This window comes from Bipolaris oryzae, assembly GCF_000523455.1.
Source record: "Bipolaris oryzae ATCC 44560 unplaced genomic scaffold scaffold_39, whole genome shotgun sequence".
In the NCBI taxonomy this organism is placed as follows: domain Eukaryota; kingdom Fungi; phylum Ascomycota; class Dothideomycetes; order Pleosporales; family Pleosporaceae; genus Bipolaris; species Bipolaris oryzae.
The window spans coordinates 54,413-74,122 of record NW_006911315.1 but is presented as its reverse complement, the minus strand read 5'-3'; the positions used below and the strand labels follow the sequence as shown (position 1 = coordinate 74,122).

The 19,710-nt window shown below is 53.0% G+C and overlaps 7 protein-coding genes across 7 annotated transcripts; 3 read left to right on the top strand and 4 right to left on the bottom strand.

Moving 5' to 3' along the window:
- Window positions 1-498: 498 nt before the first annotated feature.
- COCMIDRAFT_3920 (uncharacterized protein) lies at window positions 499-4,094 on the bottom strand (the record flags this gene model as incomplete). Its single annotated transcript, XM_007688194.1, has 4 exons — window positions 499-759; window positions 814-3,590; window positions 3,703-3,872; window positions 3,955-4,094. The coding sequence occupies 4 exons, from the start codon at window positions 4,092-4,094 to the stop codon at window positions 499-501; spliced, it is 3,348 nt and encodes a 1,115-aa protein (XP_007686384.1).
- Window positions 4,095-4,809: 715 nt separating this feature from the next.
- Window positions 4,810-6,162, bottom strand: COCMIDRAFT_91090 (uncharacterized protein; the record flags this gene model as incomplete). The annotated part of the gene is made up of 1 exon (XM_007688238.1): window positions 4,810-6,162. The coding sequence occupies one exon, from the start codon at window positions 6,160-6,162 to the stop codon at window positions 4,810-4,812; it is 1,353 nt and encodes a 450-aa protein (XP_007686428.1).
- A 382-nt stretch (window positions 6,163-6,544) lies between these two features.
- On the bottom strand, window positions 6,545-8,502 carry COCMIDRAFT_24978 (uncharacterized protein; the record flags this gene model as incomplete). The annotated part of the gene is made up of 5 exons (XM_007688206.1): window positions 6,545-6,796; window positions 6,846-6,927; window positions 6,976-8,214; window positions 8,424-8,444; window positions 8,492-8,502. The coding sequence occupies 5 exons, from the start codon at window positions 8,500-8,502 to the stop codon at window positions 6,545-6,547; spliced, it is 1,605 nt and encodes a 534-aa protein (XP_007686396.1).
- A 1,390-nt stretch (window positions 8,503-9,892) lies between these two features.
- COCMIDRAFT_3917 (uncharacterized protein) lies at window positions 9,893-10,394 on the top strand (the record flags this gene model as incomplete). The annotated part of the gene is made up of 4 exons (XM_007688193.1): window positions 9,893-9,922; window positions 9,972-10,011; window positions 10,068-10,110; window positions 10,253-10,394. 4 exons carry the CDS (start codon window positions 9,893-9,895, stop codon window positions 10,392-10,394), a joined length of 255 nt encoding a protein of 84 aa, XP_007686383.1.
- A 505-nt stretch (window positions 10,395-10,899) lies between these two features.
- On the bottom strand, window positions 10,900-13,314 carry COCMIDRAFT_3916 (uncharacterized protein; the record flags this gene model as incomplete). The annotated part of the gene is made up of 1 exon (XM_007688192.1): window positions 10,900-13,314. One exon carries the CDS (start codon window positions 13,312-13,314, stop codon window positions 10,900-10,902), a length of 2,415 nt encoding a protein of 804 aa, XP_007686382.1.
- A 1,352-nt stretch (window positions 13,315-14,666) lies between these two features.
- COCMIDRAFT_35358 (uncharacterized protein) lies at window positions 14,667-15,990 on the top strand (the record flags this gene model as incomplete). Its single annotated transcript, XM_007688225.1, has 2 exons — window positions 14,667-15,358; window positions 15,408-15,990. The coding sequence occupies 2 exons, from the start codon at window positions 14,667-14,669 to the stop codon at window positions 15,988-15,990; spliced, it is 1,275 nt and encodes a 424-aa protein (XP_007686415.1).
- Window positions 15,991-17,080: 1,090 nt separating this feature from the next.
- Window positions 17,081-19,671, top strand: COCMIDRAFT_91152 (uncharacterized protein; the record flags this gene model as incomplete). The annotated part of the gene is made up of 3 exons (XM_007688237.1): window positions 17,081-17,329; window positions 17,389-18,236; window positions 18,285-19,671. The coding sequence occupies 3 exons, from the start codon at window positions 17,081-17,083 to the stop codon at window positions 19,669-19,671; spliced, it is 2,484 nt and encodes an 827-aa protein (XP_007686427.1).
- Between the last annotated feature and the right edge of the window lie 39 nt (window positions 19,672-19,710).

Genomic DNA, 19,710 nt, shown 5'->3' with positions numbered 1-19,710 from the left:
ATCTACTTGATGCATGTGCAATTGCCGCTTCATGCCCATATCCACTCCCGTTGCCACCGCGCCTACAGTACGAATATACGCATATTGGTGCCCCACCATAACGGTCATGTTTATACCCCCGATCGTACCAGTAGACAGGCCCAAGATGCCGAAGATCTGCTTGCCGTGTGGTCACCTGTACCTACTGCACTTTGCGCCGAATTACACCATCCAGGATCTCGGGTTAATTCTAGAAGCCACTAGTCCTACCTGCCTGCACACCAATCTATGAACATGAGACACGCTGAACGGCACACATCACACTTAGATAGAACAACCTTGTGGCTATTATACATGTATCCTGCGTCTAAACTACTTGGCTTTGGGGAAAGGTGACTCTACAAGCCTCCCTGCAGCCCGTCATGAATACAAACCCCGCTCTCCTCCAATCCCACGTACCGCATCAACAAGCGCTCATCTTCTACAAACACGCTACTCATCTATCCTTGTCCTAGCCGCCTATTCATCATCATCTGGGTTAGTGTCCGATTCGTAGACAAACTCGCTTGGAGTTGACGCCTCCGCCTCGCCCTCGTAGACCATGTTGTCATTGACCGGCGCTGCAGCTGTTGTTACTGATACGCCTTCAGGTGCTTGTTCGCCAGAGGATCCTGATGCCCCGGGGGCAGGTGCAGGTGCAGCCTTCTTTACCTTGAGCTCAAGGAGCGTCTTTGGTTCCGAAGGCTTGGTGTCTGTAAGAAGAATCACACCAAGAGTTGGCTGCTCATGCGTTAGCCTGGCTACTTCATCCAGTATGGCTTGTACGCCACTTACCTTCTTTACTGGTACATATCGCTCGCTTGGGAAGCTAATGTACTTGATTTGTGCCGGCAGCACACGCGACATGTTCTCCAGCTCGTAGCCCACCTTTTCCTTCTCTGCCTTCTTCTTCGACGATGACTCTACGGCCTGTGCTCCCTCGGCCTTCTCTCCGTCTTCCTTCTTCGAGTCCTCGTCAACATCCATCTTGTCATCGTCGCCCGATGGCTTTGGTGTGGCAGGAGTATGGTCGACATCCATGCTTTCTCTTCGCTTTTGACGCTCCTTGACCATCCGTCGTCGCTTGTCTTGGGCTGTGGTCGACAAGACTGCTGTCTTGATCTTCTCTGGCGCCTCCTCTGCCTTGACTTCAGCATCAGGCGGGTAGTCAAACATGCTCGGCCGTGTGTTGCTGTGGAACTTGAACGATGGGATCTCAAGCTCCTGGTCCAGGCCAATAACGGCAGTAGGCGTGAAGCTGAGAGACAAGAAGTGCGTCAAAGGGAACCAGTACCAGTACTGGGTGAAGACAGCCATACCAACAATGGCAGTCATGTTCAGGTTACCCGTCGGAGTCTGCAGGCCGATTGTGCAGTTTCGGCCTCCAGCATCAATGATACCGAGAGCAAGAGCGCAACCGAACTTGGCCATGGCGTCTTCATGACGGTCGCCGATGACCTTGGCCAACTGCTTGCGGATTGATGCTACCTTGGGGTTCATGGCCTCATTTTGCTGCACCATGATCATGGACAGCGAGATCAAAGCACCTTGGCGAACGAAGTCAGTAGAATCCTTCATCATAGGCTCGAGCAAATCAACGGCCTCAGGGAGTCCGGTTCCGGCACAAGCGATACCGAGAGCCATTGTCGCTCCATAACGGACGTGGGGGTTGTACGACTCCGCAAGGAGTTCAACCATGCGAGGAACGCTACCTGGCTTCCGGAATAGGATGAAGCCCAAGCTCATGACTGCCACGCGTCGTACATCGTCGCTAACGTCACTGACTGCAACGTGCAACAGCCTTCGGACAGCCTTGTTGCTACCCGTACCGCAGTATGCCAACGCAATGGTCATGATTCCTCCGTAGCGTAGAGTTGGGTCTGGGTCATCTAGGAGACCGTTGATGAGCTCATCAGCAGCCTCTTGTCGGCCATACATGATGAGTGCCATACCCATGGCCAAACCTCGGACAATCTTCTCGTGCTGTGTGTCGTGTGCATACTGAATCATGTCTTCAAGTGCCTTGATGTTGCCCGTGCCGAGCATGACAAGACCCATTGAGAGACCGACTGCCTCACCGTTGATGGCGGAATCGGTGTACAGTACGTTCTTGAACGCTTCAAAGATCTCCTCAGAGCCCGTGGCCATGCCTGCGACACCAAGACCGAGCGCACCACCGTGCTGAATGACTTCCTCGGACGCATTCTGGAATTGCTTGAGGAGCAAATCAAGAACGTTACTGCCGTGGTTGGCGTAAATCAAACCAAGAGCATACAGTGATCCACCTTGTTCGTAATGAGAACCTGACGAAACACTGTCCTTGGGTAGATATGGCTCGAGGAGTTTCTGTCCTTGAGTAATGTTGCCACGGTGGATGACACCTAAAGCAGCGGTCGCAGAGAACTTAGACCAATTGACTGCCTTTCCTAGCCATTCCAAGTTCTCGCGGAAGAATGTGTCGTTGGTGGTGCCTGCGTTCATGAAAGCGTTTGCAAAGGTGACACTAGAGTGGAAAATGGAGTTCCTAGCCTCCAGGCTATCGCGCACCTTGTTCAGGATAGCCTTGTCTGTGCGGTTGTTCCTGTACAGGAACTCAAGGTTCAGTTCGATGCTCTTTGTTCCCCGGAGGATATGGCGGACAGAGTTGAAAGACTTGAGTTGGTCCTCGGTCGATTCAGAGTCTTTGGAGCCTGAGACATTGCTGGTGTCGGCATTTGCGAGTAGAGAATCTGATTCACCTGCTTCGGTGGATTGGGGCTTCTGCGTCTCTTCCTCTTTCTCGGCAGGGAGCTCTTCCATGACCTTGCTCAAAAACTCCTGTGTACCGTTCTCATAAAGGTCAAAGGAAATCTGGTATGCGACAGCTCGTGACTTGTCGTCACCGCGCTCGATGAGCTGGCGAATGAGTTTCGAAGCGAGGGCATGCTGGTTGAGGTAAACAACGCATTTGGCAATGGAGAAATAATCAGGGTTCGGTATCTGGTCATCGTTAAGGAGGTCCAGAATCATGCGAAGAATCTCGTTTCTCAGGCCGCGCTCTTGTACCACGTTCATGCAAATGTCGAGAACGTATTCCATCAAATCCTCGCTCTGTGCAGACGGTTGTGCGGGCTTCTTTCCCTGCTTCTTTCCCTCTTGGCTTGCGCGCACAATAGCTTCGCGCAAGACCTCAAGATTCCGAGCCTCAATGGCGATCCCGACAACCTGCTTATAGTTGCCACTCTCGTAGCAGCTCTCGAATATCCTCCTGACAGTGCTGTGGAGGTTCTTCTGCACATTTCGCTGCAGCACCATCGGAGTAGGGTGTGCTCCAGGGACGCCAGCGTTGCCTCCACCGGGGACAGTGGGGTCAAATGTAGACGAGTCCTCCCTGGAAAGGAGCGACTTTGATGGTAACGCGGACTGGGAGAAGGGTGTTATCGGCGATGCCAGGCTAGCTGAAGTACTGGCACCGCCAGCAGCGCTTCCCGAAAACGACGTGCTCAGCTGTGGAGGGGCCTGGCTTGCCTTGCTCACCGGTGTCGGCGGGTTGTGCATAACTGAGAGCGCGATGTACGTATCTAAGCATTTCGCTACAAAAAGCAAGTCAGAATATACTCTCTAAATAATGACGAGTCCAATGCCTCAACAAGAAGGAAGAGAGTGTAAATGTGAAGATAAGCACAAAGGACTGCGGTATCCTACCTAGTATTGTCTCCTCGAACTCGGCGGCCTTGTGAATGTCGAAGAGCTTGCCCGCACCCAGCGCGAAGACCATGCTCTCATTGTACTCTTGCAGCTGGTAGTATACCTTTGCAGCTACCAGGGCCGCAAGCTCGCGCTCGGGAAACGATTCGTCTTCATAGAGGGCCTCACTATGACGGCATCCATATTAGTAGCTGTACGATGACGGGAATCACCCGAGTAATGTGTGCAATGCGTATCTGAGCTTCTTACATTTGACTGACGGAGCCCGCGACTTCTGGCCATAGCAGGTCGATCTCCTCGTTCAGTCGCTGGAGGGCGAATGAGCGCAGGGCTGGATCCGGTTCGGAGAGGAAGCCAACAACACCGGCGGCAGATGTAAGGCCGACCATTGTGTTGTGCTGAGAGAGGACAATACGTGTTTCGGTGTTGTGAAACGGTTGCCCGCGGTGTTGAGGAGAGAAGGAGCTGTTACGGAAATGGGTAGAAGGCGATGGAGCTGCGCAGTGGCGCCTGCGGGCTTGCCTGCGATCAAAGGACACGGGGAGACCGTGATGCTTCGGACTTGAGTGTGACCGTTGCCGTGAATGAGGGACAAAGATGTGAGATTGAGGAGAGATTGATGGGGATGGCGAGGCGCCGTGGTGGTGAGTTCGGGGAACCGTGTACGTGATGGTCTAAACACAGCTCGTGAGTCTCGGAAGCGGCGACCCTTGTCCACTTCAACATGACATAATACGCTAGCCTGCACATCACTCCCACGATAAGATCCATGGCGTGCGCCTCACTTGACATGTGTGACTCTGCATAGGAAAGGAGTTTGTATGACCATCAGGAATTACATTCTTACACGTAACACAGAAAAGGCACAGCTGGCATAGCTAGTAAAGCTGCATCTTTGCCCCTGAATATTAGTCACAGGCACAGAGTGAAAGAGCAAGTGGAAGCCGCATGATGCGATATAAATAGTGAGAAACGGGTATCTTATTTTGGAAACACAAACTCCTTACGATGCTGATCCCAAATTTGCTGTTTCGCGCTGAATCTTCCAACGCCGTATACGAACAACAGTAGTATTACAATACAGCCATACACTCGTCCATGTCCCTAGGCACTGGGACCAGGACCAGAAACCGTAATCTCACGCGACAACACCCGCAGGTTGTTCATCATCCCGTTGATCAGGCTCTCGAACTTGGTGGGCTCCTTTCGTCTCACCTTATCTGCTTCTGCTATGAGTACGCCAGAGTCTAGTTCCAGCTCTAGTTCGTGGTTCTTGCTAGGCCCTTGAGAAACCTGTGTGAGATCAACCTGATAGGCACCTAGCCATGAGTATGACATGCGATCCTTTTGCCGGTGCATGCCCTCAGCCGTCTTTCCACCCTCCACAGCAGGCGTGAGACTTTCTATGGGACCTGGGAAGTCGATTTCCAAATTGATGCCAATGCGGTAGTCCCACTCGGTCTTTGGAGAGCTGACTTCAAGGTTGCCTAGCCTGTGCTTTATGATCGCACGCAAGAACTCGCCCGAGTTTTTGTCGCGTGTCACACGAACACGTTGTCGGCCACCAGCTGTGCTTATCAAACGCTGGACAATGGGGTTCAAAGAGCTGAAGCCTTGCTGGTCTAGTTCGTAGAACATATCTGTCTCGTAGGTGTGTCGGTAATCGATCGGAGGTCGTGGGATTCCTGGAGCCTTTGATTGCTGAACCTGAGCGTTCAGGAACAGGTTCATGCGTTTGTGTTGTTGCGCCGTCATGGTACTCTCAAACTTGACTTCCAAAACATCAGTATTCAAAACCGTCTCGGTGCGCCAGAACCCACGCAGTCGCTGGTCCGTCTGCTTGTCTATGATCTGACCCCAGCGCGCCTCCACTTCAAGCTGTACTTTTGGATCTGCGATCGCGTTCCGCACAACTTCATTGTTGACAGCCGTGTTCCATATAAAATCGCACACGTTGCGTGACACGTCATCGTAGATTTGTGCGTCGTTGGAGATGGGTCGCTCGAAGCCAGAGAGTTCGCGCGGCGCCGTCGCTGGGGGAGGAGCGCCTTTTTCTGATGATGGATGTCCGTTTCGTTCAACCATTGGCGACGGTTGGGGTCGCGCCTGGGGGTGAGCCTGGGGCGGAGGCTGCGCGTGCGGCTGGGGTTGAGCGACAGTCGTTGTCGTCGTCGGCGGCGGCGGCGGTGGCGGACGCGACTGCTGGCGCTGCTGCTCTACGAGCTGCTTCAGTTCGGGGGGAAGCTCCTCGCCCTCGCGATAAGCCCATATTGGCTTTGGGTCGTGGCGTTTGCGCTTGAGCGACATCTGCTTGAACTTGGTTTTAGGCGGCGGCGAGGGTATCTTTGCAGCGAAGGTGACGGGAGAAGAGGTCGCGGTGGAATGGGGGATGGAGAGCGAACGGCGCGGTAGCACCGTTGCGTCTCCATCATGATTCACTAGCGCAGATATATCCATGGAGGGTGTGGTAGGGTTGTGCGTCGGTCAATGTACTCCCCATCGTGTACCAGGAGGCTAGTGTTGCTAGCGCACGGCCCTCAGGAGCAGAGTGACCCTGGCAGCGCGGTCCAAAGCCGTTGCCTTGAGTGTCGCTCTAGTCTTTGTTGGGTTTCAGCACATGCTGGCCGTTCCCCGGGCCTGCCTTTGATGAAAGTGTAAGGTGTTCATTCAGAGTTTGCCTACTATCCGCTAGTGTCTACATCGAATTTTGCGGTTCATGCGCCAGACCGTCATTTGGTCAGGCGAGTCATGTATGTGCATCTTGTGCAGCCCTCTCTCTCTCCACATACACACGCCCCCTTCTATCAATAAATAGGACGTCTCCGCTCCCGCGGTACCCTTACGCGTCTTGGTCAAGGCCCAAATCTTCCTGCGCCGGGACAATGCGGAGCGTGTTCGTGTGTCCCATGCCTCCCCTCCAACCTTGCACGCAAACAACGGGATCACCCTTGCTGAGTACTCCGAGTTTGATGGCGTTCATGATGCCCCACTTCAGCCGGCGGTCAACGTCCTCCTGCCATGGCTCCGTCTTGAAGTCTGGCTTCGCCTCGGGGAAATAAAATGGGTAAACGCCGCGGTAGAGGTGTGAATACTACACAAATTAGTGACGGATACACCTGTCGTATTTCGCACCAACTTACCCTAGCGGCCATCGCGTTACGAGTAACCATAATGATGGGGCAAACAGGCCTGTACTTGGAGACAAGGCGGGCGGTCGTACCACTAACATTTGTCAGAATTCATCAGTATACAGGCATTTGGGCCACTCACCTGGTTGTCAAAACCAGAATAGCACCGGCATTCTGCTCAAGACTAGCGCTGACGGCGGCCATGGCGCATGTCTCAGTGGTTGGGCATGGCACAGGAGCAAGCTTTCGCAGCTCGTCGAATGCGTTGACATATGGAATAGCGACTTCAGCGAGCAAGCACGTCTCGTGCATCATGGTAACGGCCTCTACAGGGTAGTCACCCTTTGCAGTCTCACCAGACAACATGACGCAGTCAGCACCGTCAAGGACAGCATTACCAACGTCGCTGACTTCGGCACGAGTTGGGCGTGGGTTGTAGGTCATGGACTCGAGCATCTGGGTGGCGCAGATGACGGGCTTGCCGGCAATGTTGCACTTGGTGATCATCATCTTCTGTGCAATGAAGACCTGGCTAGGTGGGATCTCGATACCAAGGTCACCACGAGCAACCATGACACCGTCAGTCTCTCGCAGAATCTCGTCGAAGTTGTTTACACCCTGCTGGTTCTCGACCTTGGCAATGATTTGGATGTCCTTGCCCTCCTCACCGAGCACCTCACGGATGGCGGTGATGTCGCTGCCGCGGCGAATAAAGGACGCAAAGACCATGTCGACCTTATTCTTGACACCGAACTTGAGATCGGCCTTGTCCTTCTCTGAGAGCGGGGGAAGATCAATGTCAGTCTTGGGCAGGTTGACACCCTTCCTTGACGAGATCTTGCCATTGTTGACGCACTTGCACTTGAGCGTCTTATCGTCTACGATCTCGAGGACCTCAAATGAGAGGACACCATCGTCGACGTAGATTGTGCGGCCAGCCTCAATCACCTTGGTGATGTTCTTGTAGTCGACGTACATATTCTTGTCGTCGCAAGCAGTGGCGTATTGTTCATCGGTAGTGATGTTTATGATGGCACCGGCCTTGATGGGGATATCAGCATCGCCCACGGTGTTGCCCGTTCGGATCTCAGGGCCCTTGGTGTCGAGGGCAATGGCAAGCGGCCTGCCGGGCTGTGACTTCTCGGCTTCGCGCGCATGGTCAATGACGGACTGGTGGTACTCGTACGAGCCGTGGGAGAAGTTCATGCGGACGACATTGAGACCGACTTTGCGGAGAGCATTGATCTTCTCAGCAGAGTTGGTCTTGGGACCAATGGTACAGATGATGGAGGTTCTTCGGTACTGCTTGGCAGGGGTGTACTCAGTGTTGAGCTGGCTAAGCCACTCAATCCTGGTCCTGCCGGAGTTGAGGTGGTCTAGACTACATTTGGGGTCAGTGAATGCTCCGAATAGAATATAGTCCCGGCATGCCCATGGCGCGCGGTTGTTGCTGCAAAGCTGCAGATCCAATGACATTGTCCATGGGTAAACTGATCATCATGGAACAGGAAGGTAAGTCGAGAACTTGGTACAGAGCCGAGCTGGACACTTTTCCCCTCCCGCGGAGCTGTCCTATCTGCGCAGACATACGTGGACTGGCGCCAGCCATGTCTGTTGCAAACAAGAGGCTTGCAGTGTATTGAATGAAGTATACGTACGCGTTGGCCATTTTCTACGTCTAGTAGTGTCTGAATGGGGAGGGAGGAGGAGGGAAAGGGAGGACTGTGAGCGAAGTTATATCGCTGTAGCGGAGTGCGGGGCCGGTAGGAGCAGTATACAGACAGCCCACTTGGCAATGTGGTGGCTGCAGAGTAGAGGAAGAAGAGGAGAAGGTGAGCGAGCTGGCTACGAAGACAACGGCGCTCGACGAGTTTATCTTGTGCAGGCCCGGGCTAGAAGTTTTGTTGGCTGTTGAGCGTGTTTTGGAGGGGCAGTAGTTTTGGCGCTAGTGTAGGTGCTTAGTACGTGGGGCTGCACCCTGAGCGACGGCACGTTTGGATATAACAATTGGAAACGGATTGCGATGGAGAAGTGGGCTTGGTAGCAAGAAATGTGGGCTTGATAGCGCCACTCAAGCTCTGCCGCTGACTGGCCTGCTGACGGCATTTCTGACCTGCCCCCGTGGTGGTGGTGACTCTCTTCGCCCATTGCTTGTTCGAAACCACCCACGTTGCGGCGTCATTTGCACTCAAGCATCCCACTCCGATAAGGCCCTGTACGTACAGACGCAACCTGCTGCTCAGGGCCATTGCAAATCGCGGCGCCGCATTCCGGTGTCCCCGTCCGGTGTCCGAATTCCGGTGTCTCGTCTTCGCAGCTTAGCTAGTGGGCATTTGAGTTTATGTATCGGTGCGCGGCCGGATGCTGGCGTGCCATGGCATTTTTTTTCTTCAGTGCTTGTGCCCGCGTGGAGATGCATGGTGCTTTGGGGGTCTCATGGGGTCAAGGTCATGGAAAAAAGAGCCCTGAAGGGGGTTCACCACGTTGAGGACGGCCTAGTTATATATCACCTGCCTGTAGCATGGCCCGCTCCTAGATCACCCGTAGGTGCTCCGCATGGCCGTGGTGCCCGAGGTTCAATCGCTGTCCACCTGCCACTGGGACGTGGGTATCCTGGAGTTCCATATCAGTGGGTACAATCACGGCCGCCGCCGCGTGTCCCGAGGCTGTACCTGTGCCTGTAGTAGTGTACAGTGTGTGCGAATGGCCTGTTGTAAGCGATTCGCTCTGCAGGTACATGGGCTGCGTCTGGGGGTGCAAATACCACAGAGTGCTCTAATCTCTTGTCGTGGTCCAGATCAACGTGTAACGGCGAGGGAACCCTACTTACTAAAGTCGCGCATGCTGCGTGCCAGCTGAATCACATGCAGGGAGAGTGACTAACCACGGCACCAGCCACACGTCTCTCCACCACTTCTACCTAATCGCTCTACACCGCATCCTTCCACCACTCAACAACCGCCACCCGCGACAACACCCATACCCGCCACACTTTTTGGTACAGTGATCGCCAAACAACTCCCCCAGGCACAACTCCGCCTCGCCCCATACCCTCCACAATGGTCGTAGGTAGCCTGCTCCGGATCCGCGTCTGTCGGGCCGCCCAGTCGCACCTTCAGTAGCTTACACTCCCTCCAGCTCGGCAAAGTCGCACATTACGCCTTTGATGCGGTACTAAGTACGTACACAGAAAGTATGCCTTTTCTAAAAACAACATCATTAACCATGCCACAGTCTCCGCTTTCCTGGCTGGCGTTCGGCGCTCAACTGGCCTCACGTACGTTGCCCCCATACTCTGTCCCTCCCAGGCACAACCACCCCTCCCACTCACCACCGTACAACGACTTCTCGGCCCGAGCAATATGCTCAACATGATTTCGCGACATTGATACAAGTCTGGAGCTAAAGCTAAACCCCAGACCCAGTTTAAAGCCAGACTCCTTCAGCGAAAACCCCAGCGCCCTCAAGTGGTTTGAAAACTACCTATGGGTCGGCGAGACGGTCATGGACCAAAGCGTTGCCCTATTCGGAGCAAGCTCGTACTTTGAGCGCAAGCGATAAATCGCTCCTTTCCGATATATACATACTGAGCATGAGAGCTTGGTAGTTGAAGAATGAAAGCGGCCCTTGTGGCGACGGGCAAGGAAGAAAGCGACGCTGAGCCGTTTCGTGTGAAAGAGAAAAAAACAGAGGCAGAGGCATTGCAGTGGGGCTGTAGAGACATGGATGTAGTCTATGGGAAGTGCGACCTGCGTAGTACGCAGCACGACACAACACCGGACAGAGAGCATGTGGTCATGCGGGTTTAAATTTCCTCGTTTCGCTCCTTCAGGTGGAGGGCGTTGGGACGCCTACTATCTCATCGTCTATCTAGACGATACGAATTTACGCTTTTGACATTACACCACCCGTTTCTCTTCAACCGTGACAATGCGATGAATGCGATTTCGCTACTACGTAACAACCTATCTGGGTATCATGCTTTTGCGCAGAACACAGGAAACCATACACACACACATTCCATATCTTGTAACCATAATTCTCTTTCCACGCAAAACAAACTTTGCTATCCCCTCCGCTTAAACCTAAACCCGGTCTCCTCATCATCGCTATCATCGACTGCTCTCCCAAACCTGCCCTTCTTGGCTGGCGGCACACCCGCAGCCCCGGATCCCCTCTTCCTACTTGCCTGCGTCTGCGTACCCTCAGGCTGCGTTTCGGCAACCCGCTGCGTCCGCCCGCTACTCCTCTGCGTCCGCCCTGTAGGCACCACTTCCTCGTCATCTGGCCCACTATCCTCGACATTAATGACTTCCCGCGGCGTCTGAGTCTGCGTGCTATGTTTGCGTCGGGCGAAGCCGCCGACTTCTGGTTCAGAGGTCTCGTCGTTGTCGGCTTGAGTACCGCGGCGGCTGGGGTGCGAGCGCGATGAGGGTTCCACGTCTTCAAGGAAGAAGGTGTCGCTCATGCCGAAGCCTTTCTTTGGCGGGGCCTCTTCGAGCGTGACGAGGACTTTGTGGCTTTGCACGCCTTGTTCGGCGCCGCGACGACGGAAGCGCTTGAAGTTTTTGCGGCCGTTCCATTCGGGATTCCAGCGGTCGCTGCTTGCTCTGCTCTGGTTGTGCGTGTTGCTTCTGTTTTGTCGTGGCAAGACGTTCATTTCCTCTATCTGTGCTAGGTTCTTAAGCTCAGAGATATCGATGCCTTGGAGTGCCTCTCGCAAATTTTCTTCGTCTGCTTTGCGTCGCTCTTCCTCTTCCTTGATCCTTTGACGGGTGTGCTCACGGACATTAATCTCTTTCTCTGCTTTGGCCTTGGCCTTGTTAAGTCGTGCCAATGCATCTACGCCTTTAGTGCTTGGCTTTTGTACAGGTCCGCCTACTTCAGGCTCCACCGAAGCTGATGGTGCCCTAGTAGCTGCTCTCTGTTTTCTCATCTTTGCGGCCGTTGGAAACAGAGTGTCCATCTGTTCCTCCTTTTCGACGCTGTCTTGAATATGCAATGGTAGTGAGGCTTGGTTCTGCGTGCTGGGACCAGCTTGTGTCTGTGAAGTTGCAACTGATGACCCTGAGGCAGCAACCTGCTGCACATTCTCCTCCGGTATGGGTTCCACTTTGAGCTTCTTCTTCGGGATCGGTTCGTCATCATCGAAACCGGTGAAGCGGCTGGTCTTGGACCTACTTATGCGCTTTCGCGGAATCACCTTTGTAGGTTCTTCTGCTGGAGCTACACTCCCTTCTCGGGATTGTGAAGGTGTCCCTGATCTAGACATTGGAGTTCGGGCACGGGTAGAGCGTCGGGTTGGAACTGAGTCAGGTACAGGGTCACTAGAGGGCACTTCGATAACTTCAGCGGGTGGTCGTTGGAGTTGAGTGCGGTCCTTTGTGATGATCGCATCGAGGAACTCGTTCTGTAAGATGGAGCGTTGACCAAGTGCTTGATCAGCTCCAGTGACAAAGCTCGCAGCCCATTCTTCCATTGCGTCAGGATATGCTGGCAACCTAACTGTTATAACTGGAAGCTTCTCGCTACTTTTTCCACGCCGTTTCTTGCCTGCGACGCTGTGGACATAATTGACATATTCCTCAACGGTCGTCTCGCCTGGTCGGACATTGCAAAGTAACGCCTTGCCGCCTCCACCAGTGACTGGGTCAAGCAAGCTACTGTATTGACCTTCATTCAAGAAAACAAAGGTTAGACCTGAGAAAACTTCTGATCTTGAAGCATCAGGAAGTAGCATTTCCTGCGGGCGAGCGACTGGCTCTGCGCCTGCTGCTGGTATATAGTCCTTCTCAGCCGGCCACCATGTATCAAAGTCCTCTTCCAATTGAGAGGGTATGTAGTTTTGTTCGTCATCGACCGATGCAGCTGCAACACGGAGAACCGCTTCGAGAAATTCGGCAGTAACTATGTGCTTGCCGGACGTTAGACCGGAGAGAACCTTGGGCAAGTTTCGCTTCGCTGATACAACATGGGTTGTCTTGTCGAACGCAAAATCCGTCGTGGTCTTGATGTCTAGGGAGTGCAATTGCGTACTACGTGCTTTACCATCCCTGGACTCCTTGGACGCATAGGTGAACACAACTGGACGCCAGACAATTTTGAACGGCGCATAGCCTTGAGCTAATCGAATCGTGTGCTCTGTTCCTTTCAGTATCTCGCTACTGTAGGTCACTGTTCCGTCTTCTGCCTTTTGGCTCTTCAGCGTTGTCTTCTCATCGATTGTAGTCCCTTGACGGCAGCTGAGGTCAGTAACCTCAATCTGTGACCGTTTATGGAGTTTGGTTCCGTCCTCAGATGCCACCTCATACACCTTGAGCATAACATGCTTCCTCGATACAGCCTTGTTGTCAATCTTCCAATTCCTTCCCTGTGGGCCGTCCTGGTCGGCCGCCCTAGTTCGACCGAAGAGCTGCTGCGATCCCGGGCGCAGCCACACGCGCTTCCCTCCAAAAAGACTCTCATGTTCCAGGAACCACATTGTTGGGGGCTACAGTGGAGCGGCTTACTAACGATCGGGCGGCGATGTGTTTGGTGTGTTGCGCATTCTGGCTTTTCATGGTACGCCTACGCTCTTTTTCGTCTGGCATGGCACGACATGTGAACAGGCTACACTGAGGTGTGCGAGCTGACGCGCTGTCACGTGTCACGCTAACAATATACTCCCCTCACCACCTCGATTAGTCACTCTACTGCTCCCACTTCTAGGTTCTCGCACATCTGCTCACTCTCTGTACTCTATGGCTTTGATCTTAATGATATGTTCAAAGGTCTATTCCAGTAACCATCATGCCTAATGCCGGCTGCTTCTTCGCTTCGTACATAGCCTGGTCGTGCTATACATCGAATGACTTCTTGAACTATCCAAGTCCATAACACATTTGTTTCTCCAGTATCATCACATTTGGACCTATCTTTAATTATGAAAGATCGACAAGATCCCAGATGAACATGAGGAGAGAAAGACAGGAGTTCACTGATAATCACGGTGAGATTCCAATGTTTCCAAACCGTCGTACATTGTTTGTTTATTTGTGATGAGAGATAGGTGAAAGTGAGTGACTGGTCAGAATGTCCGAAATCCGCACCTTGACAAAAAGTAATTGCCGGAGCAATCTTGCATATATCTATAGCGCCACCATGACAGCTGTGTACACTTTCACAGGAGGAAACCCGAGTCAAATGCTTGCAACGATGCTAGTATAAAGAGCAACATGCAATTACATAACAAACAATTTGTAGAGGAGCATCAAAGTTTCGGCCAATGCATTATCGCAGTATGATCTCAGCTCCTATAGAGGACAGTTGTGACTGGACTCGAGACTATTGAAGCCAATCATGTGATCATGATGACAGACTAACCAGATTGATTTGCCATGACCGCACGTGAGACCGCGACATGGGGAGATCTATTTCTACATCGGACCATCGCACACACGGCCTTCCAATTCCCTGGGACTCCGTGTATATGCTTTTTCTCGATTCGGACTTTTATCTCCGTCACGCCGCGTACTGACATCCCGACGCCACTTGTTGAGCCACGCTGCACGACTTCACCGTTGCGCTGAACACATCTCGAGGAAAGTGAGAGTGCGCGCAAGTGGCCTTTACAACTGCGCTATTACCTGAGTCTACGCTTCCCTTCTTAATTCTCCTTGCCAATTGTGTTACTTGATTCGGCATAAACAAGTTGGCTGTCATCGACGCCTGCCGTTATATGTCAACACTGCAGGTCCGCCAATCACTGCACACGCCAACCCAACCCAAGTACTTCAAATCACATCATTCGCCATTCTCGCACTCATTAAAAAGGTTCTGGAGTTCTGCCGTAAGATGGTGAAAAAGATCACGTATTCGCGGCGGCAACCCGATAAGCGGCGCCTTTCCTTCGATTTTGATCAAGTTCGTGAGAATGACGACGGCCGCAAGCGGACCAAGACGGCTCACGGGTCAGATGAAGTTCAGTTTGTGACGCCCGCTTCAAAACCACAGGCGAAGAAGCCGCTTGTGTCGAAGAAAGGCGCATATGGTGGACCCGTCTCCATACCGGATGATGCCGATTTGGAACCTTCACCAAGAAGCGGAAACAGATTTTCGGTTTTCGACAAAGTTCTTAGTAATGGAAGGCACCAACCTGAAAAGACGAATGAGAATAGTCTCCGGGTCAGTAAGCAACAGTTTTCAGAAATGATGAAGATTGGGCAGAGATCCAGAGAGCACAACGACCAGAAGAGCAAACGATATCTGCCTACGCCACCAGCCGAGGTTCAGAGAAAAGGGCACGGTGAAGTGCAAGAGGACGAGGGTTTTGTACGGCTGAATGGATATGTCGAAAAAGACGGGTTGAACACGCCTGAGACATCACCTACACCTTCAACGCGAACCTTTCAGCTATCTGGACAAGCCCGCAGGAATGCGCCAAGAGAGCCCTACCAACCGAGGGCCTACAAAGCTTTACTGACCCCCGCACCTCGCGAGAAGATTGGCGGGTCTCTATTATCAAGAGAGTCTCGTGAAACCCAGTTGTAAGTGCCATACGGAGTGTGCCTTAGTTTCGCAGACTGACTCGACTAGATGGTCAACGAACCAAGTCAGCTCACCGTTCTTGCAGCTCCCGCAAAATGTCCGAGATATCATCTACAGGTATACACTAGGCGGCAAAACCGTCAACATCGACTACGAGACATACCGGATAACTTTGGACCCCACAAGGCCTCAGGTGGCGAAGAAAGTCACGCCCGTCTTCAAATATCGTTGCACGGTCATTGACGGCAAGATGAATCCTTTCCATGCGGCCGCCAAGCCGTATATCAAGATACGCAAGAGCTTCACTCTACTGAATAGCGTATGTCGGCAAATGTACGTGGAGACTGCGACTCTGCCATATAAATTCAACACGATGTGTTTTGCCTCACATAACATCATGGTCAACTTCCTGCTCATGGAGAAGCGACTGTCTCGTGAGCAACTCGATGCTCTCACACAGTTGCTCCTTCGCAACGAGCTGCCGGGCCCGAACCTGCTGGCTTGTCTGCGAAATCTCGAGAAAGTTTACCTTGTATCTGACCAGAGCGGGAAGTCTTCGGGCTGGTATCATGTTGAGCGTGAGGAAGGAAAGGAGCCAAATCTAGTCCAGGCTCCGAAGGGGCGTGCATAATGGGTGGGTTGGATGGTATGTAATAGGCAGTGTAGGGGATTTCCTTTATCTGGCCGGACTCCGACAAACACGGCCGTAACAAGCACATTTTCACCGGTCTTGGTGTAGACGGATTGGCGATGCAGTATGCAGCATGACTCGATTTCCTTAGTAGTGCACAATTCATCTGTGGTACGTGGCCGTGCCACTTTTGGGGTGCGCATGGTTGGTTTAGTCAGACTGGCATGTGAAAGAGGCGCCGTGTCTAAGCCCGTGTCGAGTTCAGATGACCACGGCCTTAACACCCTTAAATTTTTTTTGGTGTGTGCACTGCCGTCTCATGTGCTTGGATCTCGTGCAGTGTGGAGATCGAAAGTAGCAGTCGGAACGCGTGGGAAGCGGTTCATGGGCGCACCCCACGTTTTGCACCCTCTCCGGATCTACGCTGCCTGCCGGTTCTCCGCAACCCAGTGGTTCAAGTCAGCACTGTCAGCGACCACAATGACCAGGACGGTGCGTGGCAGCGGGTACAGTAGTGTGGAGCTTCTGCAGGTCCCAGAGGAAATATTTGCTAATCATCAGCATGGGGCTGACAAGGACGGGCAGCGGGTGCTTCTGGAGCGAGTCGTTGTCACATTTCTTTAGCCGTACCCTTGACCTTTAATGACGATGGCCCACGGACACGCACCCACTCTTCCCCCGGCCCTCGAGCCTGCACTGGCAGCAGCTTCTGGTAAATACTTCAGAGGCCGGTGTCCACCTTTGCTGCTCATCTCCCGTCGCTCTCCCAATTGTCTGCTACAAGAATTCCACTCACCGACCCGTGACGTAGCTTCCGCGACTTGCGCGACACCTGGCGCATGACCACCGCCCACGGTTGACCCCATTTCCGCCAATACCTACACCGCGTCTCTGGGGAAAAGCACTATTACTACTACGCTGTCGACCGCCGTTTTCGATTCAAATATCTCGTCCTGACAGTCCCCGCCTTCCCACCTCGATACCTTCACAACCTGTTGCGCAGCGCCCCTATCGGCCCTTTACTTGGACCATTGCCCGACCCTCCAATTCAGGCCTTGCACCGTTCGCGCATGGCGTGCACCATTGCTCCATGTCACTGCTGTCTGACACTATCTTTGCAGGCGGCAGCACTCGACTGCACGTAAGAGGAGGACAAAATGGCCAGAAATCCTTGAAGAAGAGCAAGAGTCATGCTGGGTTCCTGAGTCCCCTCGCACACCTTGTCAGGAACCCCGTAGGCAGTCTCGTGGGAATATTAGGCGACAGCAATGTTCCTGAACAGGGGGTTGGCACAGCGGAAGACGCCCGCCGGCAGGTGCTGTACCTGCGCATGAAAGACGTGGGTTCCTCAGATTGGTGGTATCCATCATCACATGCTAACGAAACTGCGCTGCACAGGCCGAGACCTACGACGAATGGAAAGCCGCTGCCACTGAGCTCGACATCTTAGAGGGCAATGAGGCCTGGAAAGACGAGGATGAGACGCTCGAGTACAACGCCGACCTGGTCGCTGCCCGGCTAAATGAATTGGACGACGCGCGTATGAGTTGCGACGTCAAGAGGATGTTGTTCCTGATTAGAACCACCCTCACCCGCGGCTTGGGCGACATGGGCGATCTGCGCCTGTACAAGCATTCGCATATTGGCACTAAACGGCTGATTGAGAGGTATATTGAGTCAGCACAACAAACTTTGGCTGCTTTGTTGAGCGTCTCAGAAAAGCAAGGAGAACAGTGTTCTGTCGAGCCACGACGACTGGTCGACCAGCTCCTGCAGACACGTCAATCCTTCGGCCGAAGTGCATTGCTTCTGTCAGGAGGTGGCACTTTGGGCATGAACCACATTGGAGTTGTCAAGGCCCTGTGGGAAGCCCATCTCCTTCCACGCATCATTTCTGGAGCATCTGCTGGAAGCATTGTCTGTGCTGTGCTCTGCACCAAGACGGATGCAGAGATACCAGACGTCATGCACGAATTCTGCTATGGTGATCTTAACGTGTTTGAAGACCCTAATCAACCTGATGGTCTTCTAGGCATGGCGATGCGTTTGATGAAGTCTGGTGTTCTTTTCGATATCTCGCATCTAACCAGAGTCATGCGAGGCTTGCTCGGAGATATGACTTTTCAGGAGGCATACAATCGGACCCGTCGCATCTTGAACATACCAGTTTCAACGTCCTCGCTCTATGAGCTGCCCAGGCTGTTAAATTACATTACAGCGCCGAACGTCATGATCTGGTCAGCTGTGTAAGTAATGTGGATACCATGTTTTATATTTATGCTAATGAAGCCCAGTTGTACATCTTGCTCGGTCCCATTGGTCTACAAGAAAGCCTCTCTTATCGCTAAAGACCCCAAGACTGGTCTGGAAGTTCCTTGGGACCCCAACCCTGACGCCGCTTGGATCGACGGCTCAGTTGACAATGACCTGCCAATGACGCGTCTGTCGGAAATGTTCAATGTCAACCACTTCATTGTCTCTCAAGTCAATCCACACGTCGTTCCGTTTCTGGAGAAGGAGGAGGAGCTAGTTTCTATCGAGGCTCAACAAGACATTGATGCTGGTCCCAGCTGGCTAAGCCTTTCCGCCAGTCTGTGTAAAGGAGAGGCCATGCATCGCCTGCAGCAGATGGTCGATACTGGAGTTTTCCCAAATCTTGCTACTAAAGTCAAATCGATCCTTAGTCAGCGGTATTCTGGAGACATTAATATCTTTCCCAAGATCCATTATGCCGACTTTCCTAGGGTGTTGAGTAACCCGACAACTGAGTACATGATTGGATGTATGTTAACTGGGCAACGTGCTACTTGGCCGAAGCTTTCACGCATACAGAACCATGTCGCCATTGAGCTCGCTTTGGACGATACAATACAGCAATTGAAGGGACGGCTTGTATTCCCCACCACACCCACCGAACCCCAGATCAGACGCACTAATTCTCAAGACACTGACATTTCCCAAAGAAAGCGGGCAAGGTCGACACACAAATCAGCGCGCTTCCAATTGAGGACGAGCCCTCCCAGCCCGGTACTCAGGAAGTCAGCACCTACTACACCATTCCTTTCTCGCACGCAGTTGAAAGCATCACTGCAGCCCTTATCCGCCTCGAGGAAGATTAACGACGCAACACGTCGCCAACCCCACGGTCTAAATATTGATGCGATTCAGTTGGAGCCAGCGTCGTCAACCAACGACACTTCTGACCAAGACTATTTCGCAGACCCCGACTCAGACCTTACAGATGGCATCTCATCACCTTCGCCACCCACATCGCCCACTTTTCAAGGCCCAACCCTATGGCCTTCCACACCCCAAGCCGTGATGCGACCTACCCCACAACCGGTATCCCAGCCTATACAATCACCACCTGTCAACACCAGCCCACTTCGCCGCCGCACAGACACATTGTTCCATCTCACCATGACGTCAGCAACCTCGCAGTCCACAACAGGCAACGCACCAAGCTCACCCGAACTGCGCTACAAGCGCCTGTTCCATCCTCCCGGGCCAGCTACACCCGACGTCAGTGTCGGCCCGCCGCAGCTCGAGCAGGAGTTTATCTGGCCCACGCCGTCACCGGCGCCCAGCCACCCAGGCAGTAGACGCAACAGTGCATCTGGTTTGCCGCTTGATCACTCTGGCACGAGGGGTATGCTGATGCGGAAAAAGAGTTGCATGTAATTGAGTCTGTTGTAGACTTTTACATTTTTTTCTTTTGTA